Here is an 18,443-nt window from a genome sequence, read left to right on the forward strand (position 1 = left end):
GCAGATATCCTTCTCTCTCAACTAATAAGCCCGTGATAAGAAAAAATGACGCCCTTGTTACCACGGACTCGTACTCACGTCCCATCGGGTATAAAAGGAATTCGGTGTCACCCACATTTCAGCAGTCACAATTCCCCCTCGCCTTTTCTCTCGACTTTAAACACACGTCCACCCTAATTTCGCTAGGATGACCTTTGCAAAACTCTGCGTCTTTCTCACAGTCTGCCTCGCAGCCTCTGACGTGCTGGGAGGAACGGTGCCAATCAATGATGGCAAGTACATTTTAGAGACCAGAGTCACCTTGGCTGGCGTCCTCACTGTGAAGGTCACGGCAGAAACGACGGGTTGGGTGGGATGGGGACTATCTCCGAACGGAAGCATGATTCTCTCCGACCTGGTCATCGGGGGTTTCGATGCGTCAAAGGGTTCCTACATCGGGGTGGGTGGTCAACCTATAAGCATTTTAATGCCACCCATTTTACTCCAGAGGTTGTACACGTGCTTAATAATTTTGTTTAATTTTAGGATCGCTTCTCCGCCGTTCCGGGGCCTCCACAACTGGATGCCGTTCAAAATGTTCAACTCGTCTCGGCGTCTGAAAATGCGACCCACACGGTGCTAGAGTTTACTCGAGCTGTTGATACGGGAGATATGACGGAAGATATTAAAGTGGAGGTTATATAGCAAGCGATTTTGTTCTTGTAATAATGCGAAATAATTGACCTTAACTTGAACTCAACTAATGTTGCAGAATGCAGTCCAATTTATTGTCTGGGCTGTTGGTCCCACGGACGAAATTGAATATCATGGACCGGAAACTCGAGGCACGATAGAACTTAACTTGATGGATGGTTAAGCAATACTTTGTGATTTAATATATCAATGTGGCACACGTCGCACCAAAATACTGTATTTTAATAAACCGGAAGATACAACCAGAGATTTTGTTAAAGAGCATAACTTAACTATGCATATGTAATTAAATTAAAATTTTACAATACGTATATAAATGCATGCATCAAAACCTTGAGCAAAACAACAATGCTAATGCTCCACCTAAAAATAATTGTTGTTACACGTATACACATACAAACACCGGCTTTATGTCATGTCTTGGATAAGATAATAATTTCCAAACCGAGATAAGGTATCCGTCGACGATAAACATATCATGAGATAATTTGATATCATATGTTGTCCTTGTGACATGTGATCACTTAATTTATAGCGTTAGTTAGATATTGTACGTATGTATTAATATGGATATTTGAATAATTTTAAAATAATTTTAATGTGAAGCAAATTTGCAATATTATTCATCATGTGGTCACTACGAGTCATTTTCCTCCTGCTCACCGTGACCAGCGTCTCATTCACCCAAGGTCAGGAGGGGCAGCTCTCCTCTTCCTCTTCACCTGACGAGCTTGTTCCTTCAATAGGGCCACCACAGGATCCAGATTTGTCAAGTCTGGTCGCTGTCCAAGTGGTAGGTCACCATTTCTTGTTGTAGCAAGGCACTAAAATCTGAATACAGATACTCCTTCGTCTTGACTAGTTATCGTGACTTTGCTTACGTCGAAACTTTTTTTGATACAGATATTTCGCCACGGGGCCCGCACAATAGAAAAATCGTTCCCGTCTGACCCCTACAACGATGAGAAATTCTGGCCAAATGGATTCCATCAGCTCACCTGCATCGGGAAAGTGCAGGCAAGTAATTAACTTGACGTGTGTATATGCAAGTAATAAATAAAATAGGTATTACTTAATAAATTATAATGAGGGTATTCGTTATTTCTTCGTATCCGTAGTATCGTAAAATAGTTTACGGTAACTTACACCGGAGATACTACTTATCTATCGTTGGAAGTCCCTCTACTTTCACTCTTGAATTCCGCCCCCGTCTATATATTTTAAGCGTGGAAGGAAATTGCCAGTATTGTTGGATACAAGTCGTCAGACCACGATGCCGCTCTTCAAGTCACTAGATATATGGAAATATGTAAACTTGACGCTACTTCCTCCCCTCCCGCCATCATCGTCATCACCCCCGCTGCCGCCGTCATCGTCCCCGCTGCCGCCGTCATCGTCCCCGCTGCCGCCGTCATCGTCCCCGCTGCCGCCGTCATCGTCCCCGCTGCCGCCGTCATCGTCCCCGCTGCCGCCGTCATCGTCCCCGCTGCCGCCGTCATCGTCCCCGCTGCCGCCGTCATCGTCCCCGCTGCCGCCGTCATCGTCCCCGCTGCCGCCGTCATCGTCCCCGCTGCCGCCGTCATCGTCCCCGCTGCCGCCGTCATCGTCCCCGCTGCCGCCGTCATCGTCCCCGCTGCCGCCGCCATCATCATCCTCATCACGACCACATCCAGGACCAAGAAAGAAGAGGAATAAGCAAAAGAAGAGGACAGGACCAAGAAAATGTCCTCCTCCCACATCCTCCCGACCGCTCCCCCATACCACCGAGGGTTTAAATCCCGTTTCCGATGACCTTTTCTGTCCGGTGTCGGGCTGCCCAGGACCATCATCTTCAGCAACAGATGAGTGGATAGAATGTTCTGCATGTCTTTTGTGGTATCACACCTCTTGTCTTCTTTTGCAGGCCATTCCTGAAGATGACTGGTTCTGCGCAAACTGTCCCCAAATACATACACAAATAGGCCCCCAAGTAAACTCAAACACACCGTCGCCTGCAAATCAGTCTACTCTAGGCACACATAGTCAAATTATACAGTCAAGCCCCTGTACAAATCCACGTGCATCACAACCAATTTCTACATTAAGTACACCACTTTCAAATTTTATATCTAGCAAAGCAACATGTACATCTCTCACATTAGAGTGGCTAAATAACAATATAGTCCCAGGAGGTATAATTGAGAAAAATCTGTTACATGAAGCGTATAGACAGGACTCGTTAGGCATTTTCAAACCCTTAAACGATGCAGAAATTGGGAAATTGATAAAAAATTCATTTTCAAACATTAGGACCAAAAGACTTAGGACAGAATTTCATGGCGCTTCGAAATATCATTACGTAGGGATCCAGTTAAAATCAGAACAAGTTCCAGAAACTGTTTTTGATTTCAAATCTATTATTTCCTCTCTTAGGCAAAATTGTCCAACTCTCAAACAATGCCCCAAGGCCTGTAGAATTCCGGTAGCACAATCAATCAAGTCAGCCATAGATAAATGCATAACTGAAAACACACCAGAGGCATGGCACCTTCTTTTGACTTTTCCATATGTAACATTACAATGTGATTCAAGGGCAAATATAAAGAATGGTCAAAGTCTTAACAAAATTAGAAATAATTTATCTATTTTTGAATCCTTAGATAAAAATACTTATCAGGACTATCTCATTTCACTTTCATCCAAAAATTCAGTCTTTGATAAGTCAGGTAGCAAAATCAACGACATAGGGCCAAAAGTCATATCTAAAGTTTCCGAAGGAAATATTCGTGGCGCGATACGGCTTTTAACATCAGATGATGTTGTCGCTCCCAATTCTTCAGCGACTTTGGACACACTTGTAGAAAAGCACCCACAAAAATCTTTAGACAATTTTACTGTTTTAGATGAGCCTAACATTCCACCATTTACTACGACAACAGAGCAGGTTATCTCAGCAATATTCTCATTTCCTAGTGGTTCAGCAGGGGGTTTAGATGCATTACGACCACAAATTCTGAAAGATCTAGTTTCACAACATACTGGTGACGTAGGAACTCAATTGTTAGAATCTCTTACAAAATTTTGCAATTTTATGTTAGCAGGAAAAGTTCCTTTAGATATTTGTCCTTTCATTTACGGTGCAAGTCTTACGGCCCTTAAAAAGAAATCAGGTGGTATTAGACCTATAGCGGTAGGTTGCACTTATCGTAGAATAGTTTCAAAGATTTGTGTGAAGGTCATGAATCATGTCTTTCAGGATTATTTTAGTCCAGTCCAAGTAGGTTTCAACGTAAAAAATGGTGCTGAAGCAGGAGCACACGCTGCCCGTAGATTCTTTTCCTTTCCACATCAATCACCTACAGCCTTCCTTAAAATCGATTTTAAGAATGCATTTAATATGGTAGATAGAGGGAAATTGCTTTCATCCGTTCACGAACTTGTACCAACTTTGTATCCTTATATTAATCAGTGCTATAGATTCTCATCCAGTCTTGTGTGGAATTCTTCTTTAATTGATTCATGTAGAGGTGTTCAACAAGGAGATCCGTTAGGTCCACCACTTTTCTGTTTAACCTTGCATCCAGTCATTTCAAATTTAGGGTCAGAATTTAATATGTGGTACTTAGATGATGGTACATTAGGTGGCAATCCTACTACAGTGTTAGACGATTTTCAACATATTATCTCATGTGCAAATGAAGTAGGTTTAGAATTGAACTTTGATAAATGTGAGGTTTCAGTTTTAGGTCCACAAACTAACACGCAATGTATACTAGAATCTTTCCAATCAGTTGCACCAGGTATTTCATGTATGACTCAGGAAAATGCTGAACTTTTAGGTGCACCTTTGACTCTTGAATCTATTGAACATGTTTTCCGCAAAAAGATTCACGCTTTTACTAACATGGCTGGTCGATTGCATTCCATTCCAAGCCATATTGCGTATTATCTCTTGAAACATTCACTAGCTATTCCACGATTAGTTTATCTACTAAGGGCAGCCCCTATTTTTAAATCTCCACATTTGCTAGAGGAGTTTGATTCATTGCTCCATAATGCCTTAGAACAAATTACAAATTGCCAAATTAATCCTTTGTCTTTAGAAGAAATTGCATTACCAATTAAATTAGGTGGTTTAGGAATTAGACAATCTAAAACATTAGCAACTCCATGTTTCCTTGCATCTTCATTTGCCACCACTGACTTGGTTTCTTTAATTTTGCCCTCGTATGTCACTGCTTTGTCCGATTCACTTGTGACCGAGGCGCAGGACTTGTGGAAGTCAATTAGTTGTGAAGAACTACCTCGCAGTACAATTACTTCTTTTCAATCATCCTGGGAAAGTCCAATTTTCAATTACGTATCTTCACGTATCCTGGAATCATCCACCACCCCAATAAATACTGCTAGGATTTTGGCATCAAGGTCAAAAGAATCAGGTGCATGGTTGCAAGCTTTACCATCGAGGAATTTAGGCACACTTTTAGACGATAATTCCTTCAGGATTGCAATAGGTTTGAGGTTAGGGTTAAATTTATGTTTCCCTCATAAATGTGTTTGCGGCGCACAAGTAGATGAACTAGGCTTACATGGTCTTTCATGTAAAAAAAGTGCTGGCAGGCACTCTAGACATACGCAAGCCAATGACATTATAAAGAGAGCCTTAATTTCTGCAGACATACCAAGCATTAGGGAACCATTAGGGTGTTGTAGGACAGATGGAAAAAGACCGGATGGTCTAACACTAATACCTTACAAACAGGGACGCTCACTAATATGGGACTTTACATGTACAGACACTTTTGCCCCCTCTTATCTCTCTCACACACTTAGACATGCTGGCACAGCAGCAAAACTAGCCGAGACCAAAAAACACAAACTGTACTCTGAACTTAAAACAAACTATATCTTTGTTCCGGTGGCTATCGAGACATCAGGAGTATGGGGGACGGAAGGGTTGAAGTTCATCCAAGATGTTGGGAGGAGGATGAAGGATGTCACTGGACCAATGTCGACAACTTTTCTCATTCAACGGATTAGTTTGGCAGTTCAACGCGGGAATGCGGCATCAATCATGGGAGCTGTCCCCAGTCAACGAGGATTAGAAGAATTATTTTATATTTTAAATGATAGGTCGTTTTATTTACAAAAATCATGTAAGGGGCCGAATGGTGATCTCGGACGCCTATCCGGATCAAGTAAAGGTTTTCCCAACCCACCAACATCGGGTTTTTCCTCTACTCCCCAAGCCAACTAAGTGTATTTCATAGTTTATCAATGTTTATGTTAATAATAAATAATACGTTAGAAATCCTTTACGAAGATAAAACAAGGGGTCAGCTTTCGTAAAAATCGTAAGCGTAGTAACGCGATTTTCGATGAGAAAATCTTACGACGCTTACAAAATCTCGTAAGCGTCGTAAGGTATTTTACGATACGAAGAATACGATACGAAGAAATAATGAATACCCTCAATATTTCACAGTGTTACGACCTGGGCCGTTTCCTCAACAAGCGTTACTCGTCCTTTGTCAACACGACGACGTACGTTCGTCGGGATGTGTATACGCTCAGCTCAGACATTGATCGAACAATTCAGTCCGGAAGTGCCGTGCTGGCTGGTATTTATCCTCCCAATGATGCTGTGGCAGAATGTGGTTCGATCCACTGGAAGGATGTTCCTGTCCACACCCTCCCCTTTAAGCAGGACAACGTCATCCGACAAGAGTCCCCCTGCCAAAGGTACGACACCCTCCTTAACCAGGTCCACACCTCCCCTGTCGTCACCGACAAGGTTGTCGCAAATATGGAAATCCTCCAAGAATTTGCAAGGAATGCCAATATTACCAATTTTACGAATATTAAACAACTCGCGAATTATTATGATGCCCTAATTGTTGAGGTATTGAGAAAAACTTAACACATACACAAATATGCAACCGGAATTCCTGCTAGAATAATACATAATTTGTGGTTGAAGCGTTATTTCAATCTGACTCTTCCCGACTGGGCTAACCGCGTCCTGGACTCGACAAACTTGCGAGAGTTGACACTCTTCTATTTTCAGGTGCGGTGAGAACTATGTGTGCAAATAAATAAATAACTGGCGACACAATTGGTGTTAGACAAGGGCAGGACGCACTCTGTTTCATATGTTTATTATTTTAGACGCTGTCGTACACGGACGAAATGAAGCGATTCCGTGCTGGACCATTGTTCAATAAAGTTTTGCATAATTTTGATCTCACGATGGAGGGAGAGATCGGGGATGAGCAGGGTCGACTGCTATATCTCATTTCAGGTCACGACCACACCATCTCCACGTTCCTCGACACCTTGCGCCTCTTTTCCAAAAATACTCGACCCACATTCGCTTCTGCCGTGGTTGTCGAACTTCACCGGAGGACTGACGCATTATTCATCGAGGTTGACACGAATACGTGTATACTGTTTGAACAGCTACAAAAGCACAACTATACGAATGACCTGAATTATTCTCTCACTATTTGTATCACCATTCCAGCTCTTTTACAAGAACGGTGGGGACAATGATGAGATACTCACGCGCTTAGAAATCCCTGGTTGTCCAAATCCCTGTGCATATTCTGACTTTCGCATCCTAGTTGCCCCCTACGTAATCGAGTACGATCAATGGTCAAAGGAGTGTCTGAAAGATGAAAACGTCGACGGAGGATGGTCCACCATCGTCAGTAAGTTGACACACACCAATCCAATCAGACATCAACACAGACACAGTATTTCATGAATTTGACCTGTTTATCTATATGTCAGGGGTGACTGGATGGGTCGTACTTATGGCGGCTCTGGTTCTACTCATGGTCACCATTTCTCTATGGATTTGTTCCATCCTTAAGAAACGCAAGATTCAAGAACGTTACAACCGTTTCCAATAAAATATCCATTAATTCGTAACATTATCGTCGTATATTTATTCACTGTGAAACTAGTTAGTATAAAAAAAATTCATGAGAAACCGTAAATACTAATAAAATTATAGTTCTTATTAACCAGAAATTATTCGACGCTGCAGGACAAGTACTGAAAGTGAAAGTAAGCTAGTGAGATTATTACGAAGAAGTAAGAAGCGTGACGACGACGCTGCACTGTTTTCGACCGTCGTCGTGTCCTGTCTTAATTTATTGCTCCTCTCCAAAAGGCGTTCGAGCACCTGATCCGCGTCCTTACTTGGTTCCGTCTTGTGATAATTGGTGTAGTACCAGTCACGCGGCTCGGCAGACGTGTCGCCGATGATGACGGGTGGGATCAGGGGTTCTGGAGGTCTCTCCTGCTGCGGATGACGTCGACGATCATTGCCTTCGTCATCATTGGTCATGTCTGGTGTGAGGTCAACCTCGTTGTAAGCGACTTGTTCTACTTCGTCGTCACCCCCTCGAATAGGTTGCTTCTTGTTGTTCTGTTGGTGCTGGTGGGTGTGGAAGGAGGGAGGGTCGCTCTCTACAATTTTTGTGATGGTGGGCCTCCCAGTCACTCGATGATGGGTAGGTGAGGATTGTGTTGGTCGGGCTGGTTCTCCGAAAGGGATGTTGTACTCCTCCTCCTCCTGCTCGTCCGGCTCGGTGGGTGTCAGAGGGGCGTCCACAGGGGCGGAAAAGTTGAATGGGTTTCCCGTGTTCCGCTCGTTGGACGAAGTTTGTTCCGAAGATTCTTCCTCGTAGCTGACTTCCTGCTCGGTTCCACCCCGACCGTCCCCTTCGTCGTTGGCATTTTGACCTCGTTCCGTTGTCGTTGATGAGGACGTCGTACTTTTATTCGTTGTGGTCGTTGTGGAGGCTCCCCGGGTCCCACCGCTGCTGCTGAAAATGTTCCAAAAGTCTGAGAGAGAAACTTCCCTGTTGGGCTTCTCTTCGTTGTTGGTGCTGCTACTCGTGGAGGAACTGATGGGGTGAGACTCTGTGGTTTGGAGAACTTTGATGGGTGTGTATCTCGTCTCTTCATCATCATCCGACGACTCATCCGACGGGGATGATGACGATGGATTGTCCTCGTCGCGATATCCCGTCATCTGGCCACGTGGTGGGGAGTCATTGTTGTTAAAACTCTCCGTGCTCGGGCTATGTTCGCCTTGCTGTTTATGGGGTTGAGACGGCACTGTAGATTTGCTCTTATTTTTACTGGGATAGGACGCTGTGACCTGGTTGTTGTTGTTGGCGTGTCCGTGGAAGAATGGCTCGATGGGGATGAACCCTGTCTCTGGGTTTGGAGGAGTGTAGTCTGGACGCCATGACGTGGATTTGACTCCAGCAGATGGTGACTCGGATGGGAACTTGATGGAAGGCGACTTTTTCCGGTTGTGCGGAAGAACCGTTTTGTGAACGTCCACACTTCCGCTGGGCTCCACCACGGGGGGCGATGACAAGGAGGAGTCGCTGAGGGGGATGTAGGGCTGGGCTGGCTTTCTGGGCAGATACTCTGGCGCCTCGTACACATTTCCGCCAGAGAGAGGTGTTCGATGAAGCCAAGTTGGTGGGAGTGGGTCCTGCGTGGGGGGCGAGGAGGACGATCCTCCAGTTGCGGACTTTCCAGGTCGAGCCGGCTTCTTGTCCTTGTCGGTCCAGGAGAATGCTGGCGAAATTCCAAAGTTGAACCCAAAATCGATCGGGATTCCAAAGATTGAGGAGAGGACGCCACCACTCTGACCAGATTTTGGCTGCTCGCCGTTATATTGACCACCCTTCGTGGAGGTTGCGATACTGCTACTCCCCGCATAAATCGTGGGCGTGTCGCCAGAGACGAAATCATTCGATTCAATCAATTTTTCATCTGTTAAGTTAGAAATCCAGACAAAATGATGATTGAAATTCTATCAGCTAAATAAATAACTAATCCAATCACCTTTCCGTCTATTATTGTGTCTCAAATTTCCCAGACTTTGGTCTCCGTTTCCGGTAGTGGTGTAAAAATCTTCCTGACCGTGATTTCCAAATAAAGCTGGTCTGTCTTCGGGGGTGACGGAGGAGGGTCGGGGCTTCCTTTTGGATTGTGAGAGAGGTGGACAGTGGTCCCCATCAGCGCCATCCCCCCCATTGCTCGACTGGATAAAGTTGGAGGACTTGGAGCCGGGGGTGCAGACCATTTGTGCAGGTCGAGCCACTTTCATGGTCACACCTTTTAACTCCTGGGGCGCATCACAGCTCGAATCAGTCAGTTCTTGGAGCTTCAATATTGAATTCACACATACAATGACGAAACCAAACAGAATTTGATTATTTGTTATCAAAAATTTGTGGCGAACTAACCTCTTCTCGGACCACGAGATTTCTTAGCCACGTCATTTCGCAATCACAGTGTAGTGGATTCCCTATGGTCGAATTATAATATAAAGTTTGAGTTGGGTTTTTGTTATCTGATATATTTACATATTTTATCCTTATTTCCCACCTGCGACGTCTATGAAAGCAATATTATTTCTCAATTTATAAAACACTGATTCAAGCAGATGTCGAAGCCTGTTATTTCTTAAGACGAGCATTTTGAGGCGACTCATTCCATCAAAAGTACCCAGGGGGATAGAACAGATTCCATTGTCATTCATCTGTTGAAGGAGAAGAAAGGTCACGTGTTATGGTCGCACAAGGAATTAAATTTTCGTCATGTACCCGAAGTTCCACGAGCCAAATGAGATGTCTCAAGGCGTCCGTGTCCACAGAGCTAAGTTTGTTGTAAGAAAGATCTAGCACTTCGAGTGACCCCAAAGACTCGATTCCCATCCGCCGCAGAGAGTCCAAATTATTGTGCGATAAGTTCAAATACTTGAGAGCCCCAGTCTTGGAAAATCCTCCTGGTGAAATTTCCTCTAGTTCGTTCTACAACAATTATATTTACCAAAATATCATTAGGGTAAAATTGGAATACGTGGACTCAATGAAACAACTAAAAATACCATGAATAGATCCAGACCATCCAGCGAAACGAGGTTTGAGAACCCACCCCGACCCACACGTTTGACTCGATTACGACTCAACCGTAGATAAATTAGTCGGGGAAGATTGGCAAAAGTTTCGGGAAGAATTTCCTCCACGTCATTCCCGTCCAAATCGACAATGGTCAGAGAGCTCAAGTTCTGCGTGCGTGCGTACATAAATTTATAATTGTGTACAACACCCACCAACAATTGGTCGAGTGCAATTTAGGCCAATATCACAGAATAACTTACGGCGAATGTTCCCGTTGGGATACTGCTAATCTTGTTGTCATTGAGGTAAAGCTCCATAAGAGAGCCCAACTTTGTGAAGGTCTCCCCGTCCACTCGACCAATCTGATTGTGACTCAAGTCGACCACTTTCAGGAGAGAGTTGCTCTTGAGCATTTCGCTCGGAATTGATGTCAACGCGTTGTGCGCCAGGTCGAGGATGTGCAAACCCTCCGTGTTGGAGAGGACGCCCGAGTCCACGACTGAAATCCTGTTTTCCCTCGCCTCGAATTTCTCCAAGTGTGGAAGATTTCGCAAAGACCTGGAGGGCAGCTTCGAAATCCGATTCGAACTCAAGTCAAGGCCACGAAGCTATCAACGGTTACATTATTTAAAAATTTATTATAGTTAAATACTAGCTGAGTAGACAATATTTCTGAAAGCGGACCTCGATTAAATTGTCGAAAGTGGTTTCATCAAAAGATCGGATCTGATTTGAGCTGAGGCGAAGCTGTTCCAATTTATCGAGGCCGGAAAAGAGTCGAGAGTGCAGTTCGGCCAATGTGTTGTGCTTCAAATTGAGGTCTCGGAGTGACGCGAGAGACTGGAAGAGGCCGACGGGGAGGTAGGAGAGGGAATTACTCTTGAAGTTGAGCTCCTGTAAGGAGGCAAGGTCACGGAGAAGGTCGGCAGGGATGGAGTTGATCCGGTTGTTGGCCAAGTTGAGTGACACGAGGGCCAGGGTGGAACGGAACACGTTTGACAGCAGCATCTCTAAGTGATTTCGCGACAAGTCCAATTTCTGGAGCTTGGAGAGGCCAGAAAATGAGTCGGAATGAATGGAGGAGAGTTGGTTAGAAGATAACGATATAAATTCCAGCGAGGAAACGGGTGAAAATGTAGCCTGGCAAATTATACATTTACATAATATGTGAGTACATGCTTTCCAACTAAAATCACCAAATTGTGTTCATATATCGGAAGTCTTACCCCGGTTAATATTTTTATTTGGTTCTGACTCAAGTCCAACCTGGCCAAGCTGCTCAATCCTTTGAACGTAGCACTGCCAATTTCCGAGAGAGCGTTGTGGCTCAAGTCGAGTTCCTTCAAGGTGGGCACGTCCCACGCCTCCGTGTCGACGAGGGCGAGAGAATTGTTTTTCAAGCTGAGTTCGACCAGGGAGGGGAGGTTGACGAAGGAGTTCCGCTGCAGCCGGGTAATTCTGTTGTCACTGAGGTCCAAGGTCTGCAGTTGGGTGTGATCCCGGATGGCGCGTGAGGGCAGCTCAGTGATCCCATTGTCACCGAGGTCAACGTAGCGGAGGGATTTTAGAGAGGAGAGCAGCTCACCAATCTCGGCTGCAGAGCCCAGTTGATTCTTACGAATTCTGATCATTATTCAAAAATTATTAGGGTTAAACGGGAAATAAAATATGTAGATTTTTGTAAGATTCTGGCAAAAAACTTTCTCAAACAGCAGTGGACTTTTCTATACATAATTTTGGACTCTACCTGAATTCCTCCAAAAGTGGGGTCGTATCGAAGAGTTGCTTGGGAAAGTTTCGCAGCAAATTGTTGCTCAAGTCCACTTTTCTGAGAGCGGGGAGATGGGTAAAGGAACGTGTCGACACGCGTGAGATCTGGTTCCCTCCTAAATTAAGTAATTGAAGTGACCTCAGATTGACAAAGGAGCCCTCAGGCACTTCCTTAAACTGGTTTTGTGAGAGGTCCAGGGACTTGAGAGAGGTCAACTCCTCCATTGAACGACCCACGTTGGAGGCGTCGCTAAGCCTATTGTTCCCTATCGACAGCACCTCCAACCTGGGCAAGAGGGAAAAACACCTCCGCTGAACGTGGTCTATCCTGTTTCCACTAAAATTTGCCAAGAGGAGTGAGTCCAACCGACCAAAAATCCCTTCTGCTAAACGATCCACCTTTGAATTTGTGATGTGAATCTGTTTTATGGTGGACATTGCGGCAAAGGCTCCCACAGGCAAGGCGGAGATGGCCGAACCATCGATTCGAATATGTTTCAGACGCGACAACCCGTTGAATTTGGGGAGGAGCCGCATCCTGCTCTTTTCAACTGTGAACGCTTCCAAGTTTAGCAATTTTTCGATGGCGTCAAAGGGAAAGTCAATCAGTTTGTCCTCAACCATATAAATCTCTTCCAGGGAATCCTCCAACCCGGCGAATGCATTGCGCGAGAGGGACTCTAAACCGTTGTTGCGGAGGAGGAGGCGTCCAATCTGAACGATTTAATTTGCTTAATTGCTTTCCTATTGTGCTTATTAGTATCACACGAAATACCTGCAGAGCTCCAAAAGCCCTGGCCGGAAGTGTTGGCATCTTGTTATTCTCCACGATCAACTCGTCAATAGCGGGCATGCTGCGAAGTCGCATCAAATTCTCGAGGGCACCATTCACCCGTTCGAGATCGGAGTGGCTGCACCTACACCATTTCCAATACGCACATGTTTAAATAGTTGTCCAGTAATGGATTACGCATCAATCGAGCCAGGCATTCCACGAGTTCAAACACACTTCAAACACTATTTACGTCATCACCATGTTGTCTTACCAAACTTGAATCTGATCATTCCGCCCTCGACACCGACAAGGCATTATAGTTTCCGGCGGAGGACATTTGTTGCCCAGACACGTTCCTATCCATACGGAGCCGACGAGGGTGGCGAGAAACCAGCAGCTCCACTTGTCCCAATGTGTCATTTTTCAAAGTTTACTTAATTATTGATCCCTTTATTTCGGAGTGGATCATGAATATAAGGTGGAAATGTGGCGTGTATGATACAAGTCAAAATCTTCTGATCATCCAGACTGGCCCCTTTGATAATGCCTGATGTATGTACATCTTGCACATAATGTTGCTAATCCCCTGGTCATCTCATCCTCATCTAGTGGATAAAAAACAGGGGACAAAGTAGAATACATAGCAGAATAAATTTTCAAACGCATGCCGTATTACTAATTACAAATATGTGCATGATTTGTGAACCTCCTAAAAATGGAGGACCTTGAATATGATTTTATATACTTTGAGCATAAAAAGGATGTAAACAAATTAATTGCATTCGGAAAACAACCTCCGAGCGGAACAGACTTGCAATTTGCAGCAACAATATATGGCAAATATTTGCACAATATTTGGAAGAAGGATAGCGATGACAGGAGTTTGTGATGATATGCACATAAGTGAGTGAGTGAATCCTTGGAGCGTTCATATTCCTATTCGTTCCACTTGAATTCAGCGATGCATGCGACAACGGGGAGGCAATGAACATGACGCGCGTGAAAGTTGTAACGTTTTAAAACTCTCCTCGAGAGGCTCCTAAGCCCAGCTTGAGAACAATAACAAATGAGAGTGACACCGCACCACCAACAATACAGAGGCACGTGAATAGCAACAAGTAGTTGGCGCAGGCAGGTAAACGCTGTGTGTAAGAATGCCAAGTAAACACTACGTGTCGCAAGTGCAGCCAGACGCCATGCAGGCAGCATTGTAATTCAATTTCGTTTTCACATCGATCGAAGGCGACAGGACAGTTTAGTTCAGTTGAGATCACAAATTCAGGGCTGTGAAAACTTCACCCAAAACTGCATCTCCTCCTCCTGTGCAAATTGTCGTGTTTGATAAAGAAATTAATTGCCATGCAGCACACGGCAAACTTCAATCCAGCAGTGCAATCATCACTGATCTCAATCAGATAACATGAGAAAACAATGTTATTTATCAGCAGCGGCGATACATATTTACTACTAATTAGCACACATATTATTGCAAGTTGCAATTTGCAACTTCTCCGACGTGACATTATTATGATGTGTCGCACATGAAATGACGATGATCTGCGACTTTGGTTCTCAGTTTTGCTTAATGTTGTGCAAAGTAATAATGACGAGATCGAGTGTGTGTGCGAAAATAATCTAGAATACAACGACTTGTTGATGATGATGAAGATTGATGAAGAATTTTGAGACGACTCATTTCCGTTTCTTTTACTTGATATCCAAGTGCTTTTTGCTATTCTCTCTCTCTCCTTCTGTTTGAGACGATGAGAAATAATGGAAACAATTTGGTTACAGTTTTTGATTATTGTTATTGCAGAAATTGAATCAAACTCAAAGAAGTGAGTGAGGAATCTCTCTCTCTCGCTGTGAGTGAGTGAGTGAGTGTGTTGTACATTCGACCTGAATTGAATTAGTTGCTGCTCCTGCTGCAACGGTTTAATTAAATGATGAGGGAGGATGATGATGGTTCACTTCACGATAAGTTTAATTTCGCATTTCACACCGACGTTGTATGTCGATGTGGTGCATGAACCACCAAAGACTGAGATTTGGGGCTGATCCGCTCCCATTAAATTAGCCAAATTATAAAAAGTAATTGAAGTACATGGCTATTTATACTGAAAGCCAGGCGGTGTAAAAAAAAAGTATCCGGAAAGTGGACGAGAAACGATCAGGGATCAGGATGTCACAAAAATTCAGTCATTGCAACATAACGGCATGCGTTATTATTATGTGATTACTTTATTATTTAGATATGTATCATGGAACAATAATCGCATAAATATTTCGTTCCAAAACTAGAACCATAAAATATAGCCAATATTCTCCTCTTCTGCCGCTGTATTATTATTTGTACGGAGTTTAAAAATTAGCAAAGGGAGCGTATTTAATCGTAAGTATTAGATATATGTATAGGTAGAGATACATAAAAAGGACAGTCTTTCTGTGAGGCGATTCGCTTCGGCGACTCCTTCTTAACTTAACCTGACCTAAATCCTCCCATTATTCATTTCATTATTTACTTTTATTATTGTTTATTTCTTAATTAATAATACCCCACACACTCAACTCTGCAGGTGAGGCTACACAGAAATAGATACATAGATACATAAATGAATATATGGGCGACTGCCTACAACAATGCTACGTCATAAGTAAATAAGCGAGCAAAAAAATCAAGAGAGTAGAGTTTTCAGGAATTTTTGTTGTTTAAAGAGATAAAATACTCTTAAGCATCTCGCGAGATGACTTGAGACAATTTCTTGACTCAGATATGCTTGCAGGAAACGGAAGTCGTGCAATGCTCACCCCGTTAAATTGGTTTGCAAACTTTATATCTTTCTGCAATGACCACAGGTTATACCGTAAACGTGGGCTCATCTGCATCTCTCGTTCTTTTTGCATGCCTATGACTTGTCTCATATTCGCTCACTTTTCCGGTCGGGTAATAAACAAATGAGAAAGGATGTTATGCGGTCATGATCTCTGTGTCGCGACCTCGGTGGGTGCAAAATCGAGGTTTATGAGGGGACCCGTGAGGTTCAACACGTCATGAATAACGTATGTATATTAATTACTTACCTTCGATAATCCAAAGTTATATTCACATTATTACACAAGACAAGGTCACTTTCCACAACAAGTTGACATTTCATTTAAATTTTCAAATATGTGCTGGTCAATTCCAATACTCAATAGTCAAAACAAACAACTTTGGGTGTAACCAATGCACAAGCCAATCATCAGTCCTGATACTAACATGTGCTATTTATGTATGTTCCTGCACTCGTATGCACATGCCTTATATTTTTGGCATATGTATTTGTTATTTTATAAATCTTTGACAAAACTTTGCACAATCACACGACTTATTTTTGCAGGTACATAATTACCATAATTTGGAATAAATTTAAATTCACTGCTCACAAAAATGACTCACATTTTTGTTATGAAACTCTTATCTTGAGATAACTGCGAAAGAACTCGACTGTATTTTGTTATCCTTACGTACTTGAGCTCGGCTGGGGGATTTGTTCGTACCACTACTGCCGACGCTGGCTGACTGACTAGGACTGACTGGTATCAACGCGGTCTGCAATAAGAGAGACGCCAAAAAGGCAACCGTTTGCGTATTTGCTTTTAAAAAGTGCAGTGAGTAGATACCTGTGCGAATACTGAATAAAATAGTGCTCGTTGTTGTGAGAGTGAGCCCTGCCCATTCCGCCCCAGTTCTTCTCAACCGAAAAATCCACCACTGTATGTACAACAATCAATCTTTCTCTCTTTCTGAGCATTGTCTCCTTAATTCCTCAACAAGAACACGAGTAACAAGTGAACTTATACAACTTAATCTACGTAGCTTAGATTAGATCAAGTTGGTAATTTGTATATATGCAAAAGCAACAATAACTTTTTCGAAAACTATAATCAGCCAAAATCTACAGCATTACAGCAATCAACATTCTCAGAGAAAAATGAACGTCGTCACAATGGGAATAAAAACTTGAATGAGATTCGCACTGGAAAATAACTTGGGCTGAGAATAGCAACTGCCTAATTGTTAGGATGGCAAATATACCGAATATTCTTATTATGCAAAGTACGTATTTAAACTTCTGAAATAAGTACGTGCCAATTTGATGATGACCATGGCTAGCAATGTCGTCCTTCTCTTGCAGTGTCCACTTTCTCTCCGAAGAAATCCAATGCACGTCGTCAGATTGGGTTCGAATTAAGCACAAAATCCAATATGCTTATTCACTGATCTTAAATATCTGAATTAAAGTTCATGGGGGCATTTACACATTATTATGCGCACCATTTATTCCCAACATCATAAGGATCAGCAGGTGCTTAGTATTATTATTAATTTGTTCGCGTCCTGTTCATCAGGCATCGGGCCCCATAAAAACAAAGGCATACAGACCCCGATAGCAATTCAGCCCCGAAGAATCACGGTCACGATTGACCACCGCTCAAATAATAACATGTACGAAAAATAAATTACTGCGTTACACACATGCAGTTGAGCTCAGCCCTTCATACTTAATAAAAATAATATGCTCACTTAATAAAACGGAGGATTAGTTGCGCTAAAGTTAATTTGACCCATCAAGCTATCGTTTATCCTGATCAGCTAAAATTCGACTCCGCCATCAACCACCACTACTGACCAACATTTTGCATTAAAAAATAGCACCGCCAATCAGATACAATCTTTAAAAAATCGGAAGCATTTGAGGAAAACAAGGCTATATTTCTAAAGTTATCATCAAAGATTGTGACGCGTTATTCAAAAATTAAAAAAAACAGCATTTGTTCATGCACTGTGCTGGTTGGTGCATATTCACATCAGTCATGAGACAACGTAACTTTTGGACGAAGGGACAATGACTTCGTCACGGTGCGTGTGCAGAGGTTAACAATTAGATGAGAAACGGAGATAACAATATGAACATAACGTAACAGGAGGATTAACTTGCTCGCGACGAACAATTATTGTTAAACCACCAAGTCGGAGTACTCAAAGTTTCCAAAAATGTCGACATGAGAATATGTACAGAGAGACCATTGAGATCAGAGTTTGTGCGAACCTTTATGGAAAGGTGATGGGTAAGTATTTATGCATGTACAGACAACCATGTTACAAATGTGTGACCATACGCAAGGGGTAAGTTGAGAGACGCACGAAACAATTGGTCACCCACCGCTATCTAATTTTTCGTGGTGGTGACGACGATACGAGGCAAAAGAGCATGATGAACCTGACCATGTAACTCTCGTCCAAGTAT

General features: G+C 43.1%; 3 protein-coding genes across 3 annotated transcripts; 2 read left to right on the plus strand and 1 right to left on the minus strand.

The window, feature by feature from the left end:
- The first annotated feature begins 94 nt into the window (after positions 1-94).
- Positions 95-7,710, plus strand: LOC110842487 (lysosomal acid phosphatase). Its single transcript, XM_022088236.2, has 9 exons — positions 95-439; positions 526-675; positions 752-1,486; positions 1,597-1,710; positions 6,158-6,574; positions 6,653-6,739; positions 6,841-7,098; positions 7,196-7,382; positions 7,465-7,710. Exons 3-9 carry the CDS (start codon positions 1,322-1,324, stop codon positions 7,584-7,586), a joined length of 1,350 nt encoding a protein of 449 aa, XP_021943928.1. The 5' UTR covers positions 95-439; positions 526-675; positions 752-1,321; the 3' UTR covers positions 7,587-7,710.
- Positions 188-856, plus strand: LOC110842490 (DBH-like monooxygenase protein 2 homolog). The gene is made up of 3 exons (XM_022088238.2): positions 188-439; positions 526-675; positions 752-856. Exons 1-3 carry the CDS (start codon positions 188-190, stop codon positions 854-856), a joined length of 507 nt encoding a protein of 168 aa, XP_021943930.1.
- On the minus strand, positions 7,572-16,721 carry LOC110845215 (protein artichoke). The gene is made up of 13 exons (XM_022091589.2): positions 16,234-16,721; positions 13,424-13,757; positions 13,153-13,294; positions 12,355-13,091; positions 11,834-12,230; positions 11,292-11,747; positions 10,868-11,215; positions 10,595-10,774; positions 10,311-10,517; positions 10,093-10,246; positions 9,951-10,012; positions 9,547-9,868; positions 7,572-9,474 (listed from the first exon to the last, which is right to left on the minus strand). The coding sequence occupies exons 2-13, from the start codon at positions 13,570-13,572 to the stop codon at positions 7,697-7,699; spliced, it is 4,932 nt and encodes a 1,643-aa protein (XP_021947281.1). The 5' UTR covers positions 13,573-13,757; positions 16,234-16,721; the 3' UTR covers positions 7,572-7,696.
- Positions 16,722-18,443: the final 1,722 nt, after the last annotated feature.

The sequence above is a fragment of the Folsomia candida genome, unplaced genomic scaffold, assembly GCF_002217175.1.
Source record: "Folsomia candida strain VU population unplaced genomic scaffold, ASM221717v1 Fcan01_Sc001, whole genome shotgun sequence".
NCBI classification, from domain to species: domain Eukaryota; kingdom Metazoa; phylum Arthropoda; class Collembola; order Entomobryomorpha; family Isotomidae; genus Folsomia; species Folsomia candida.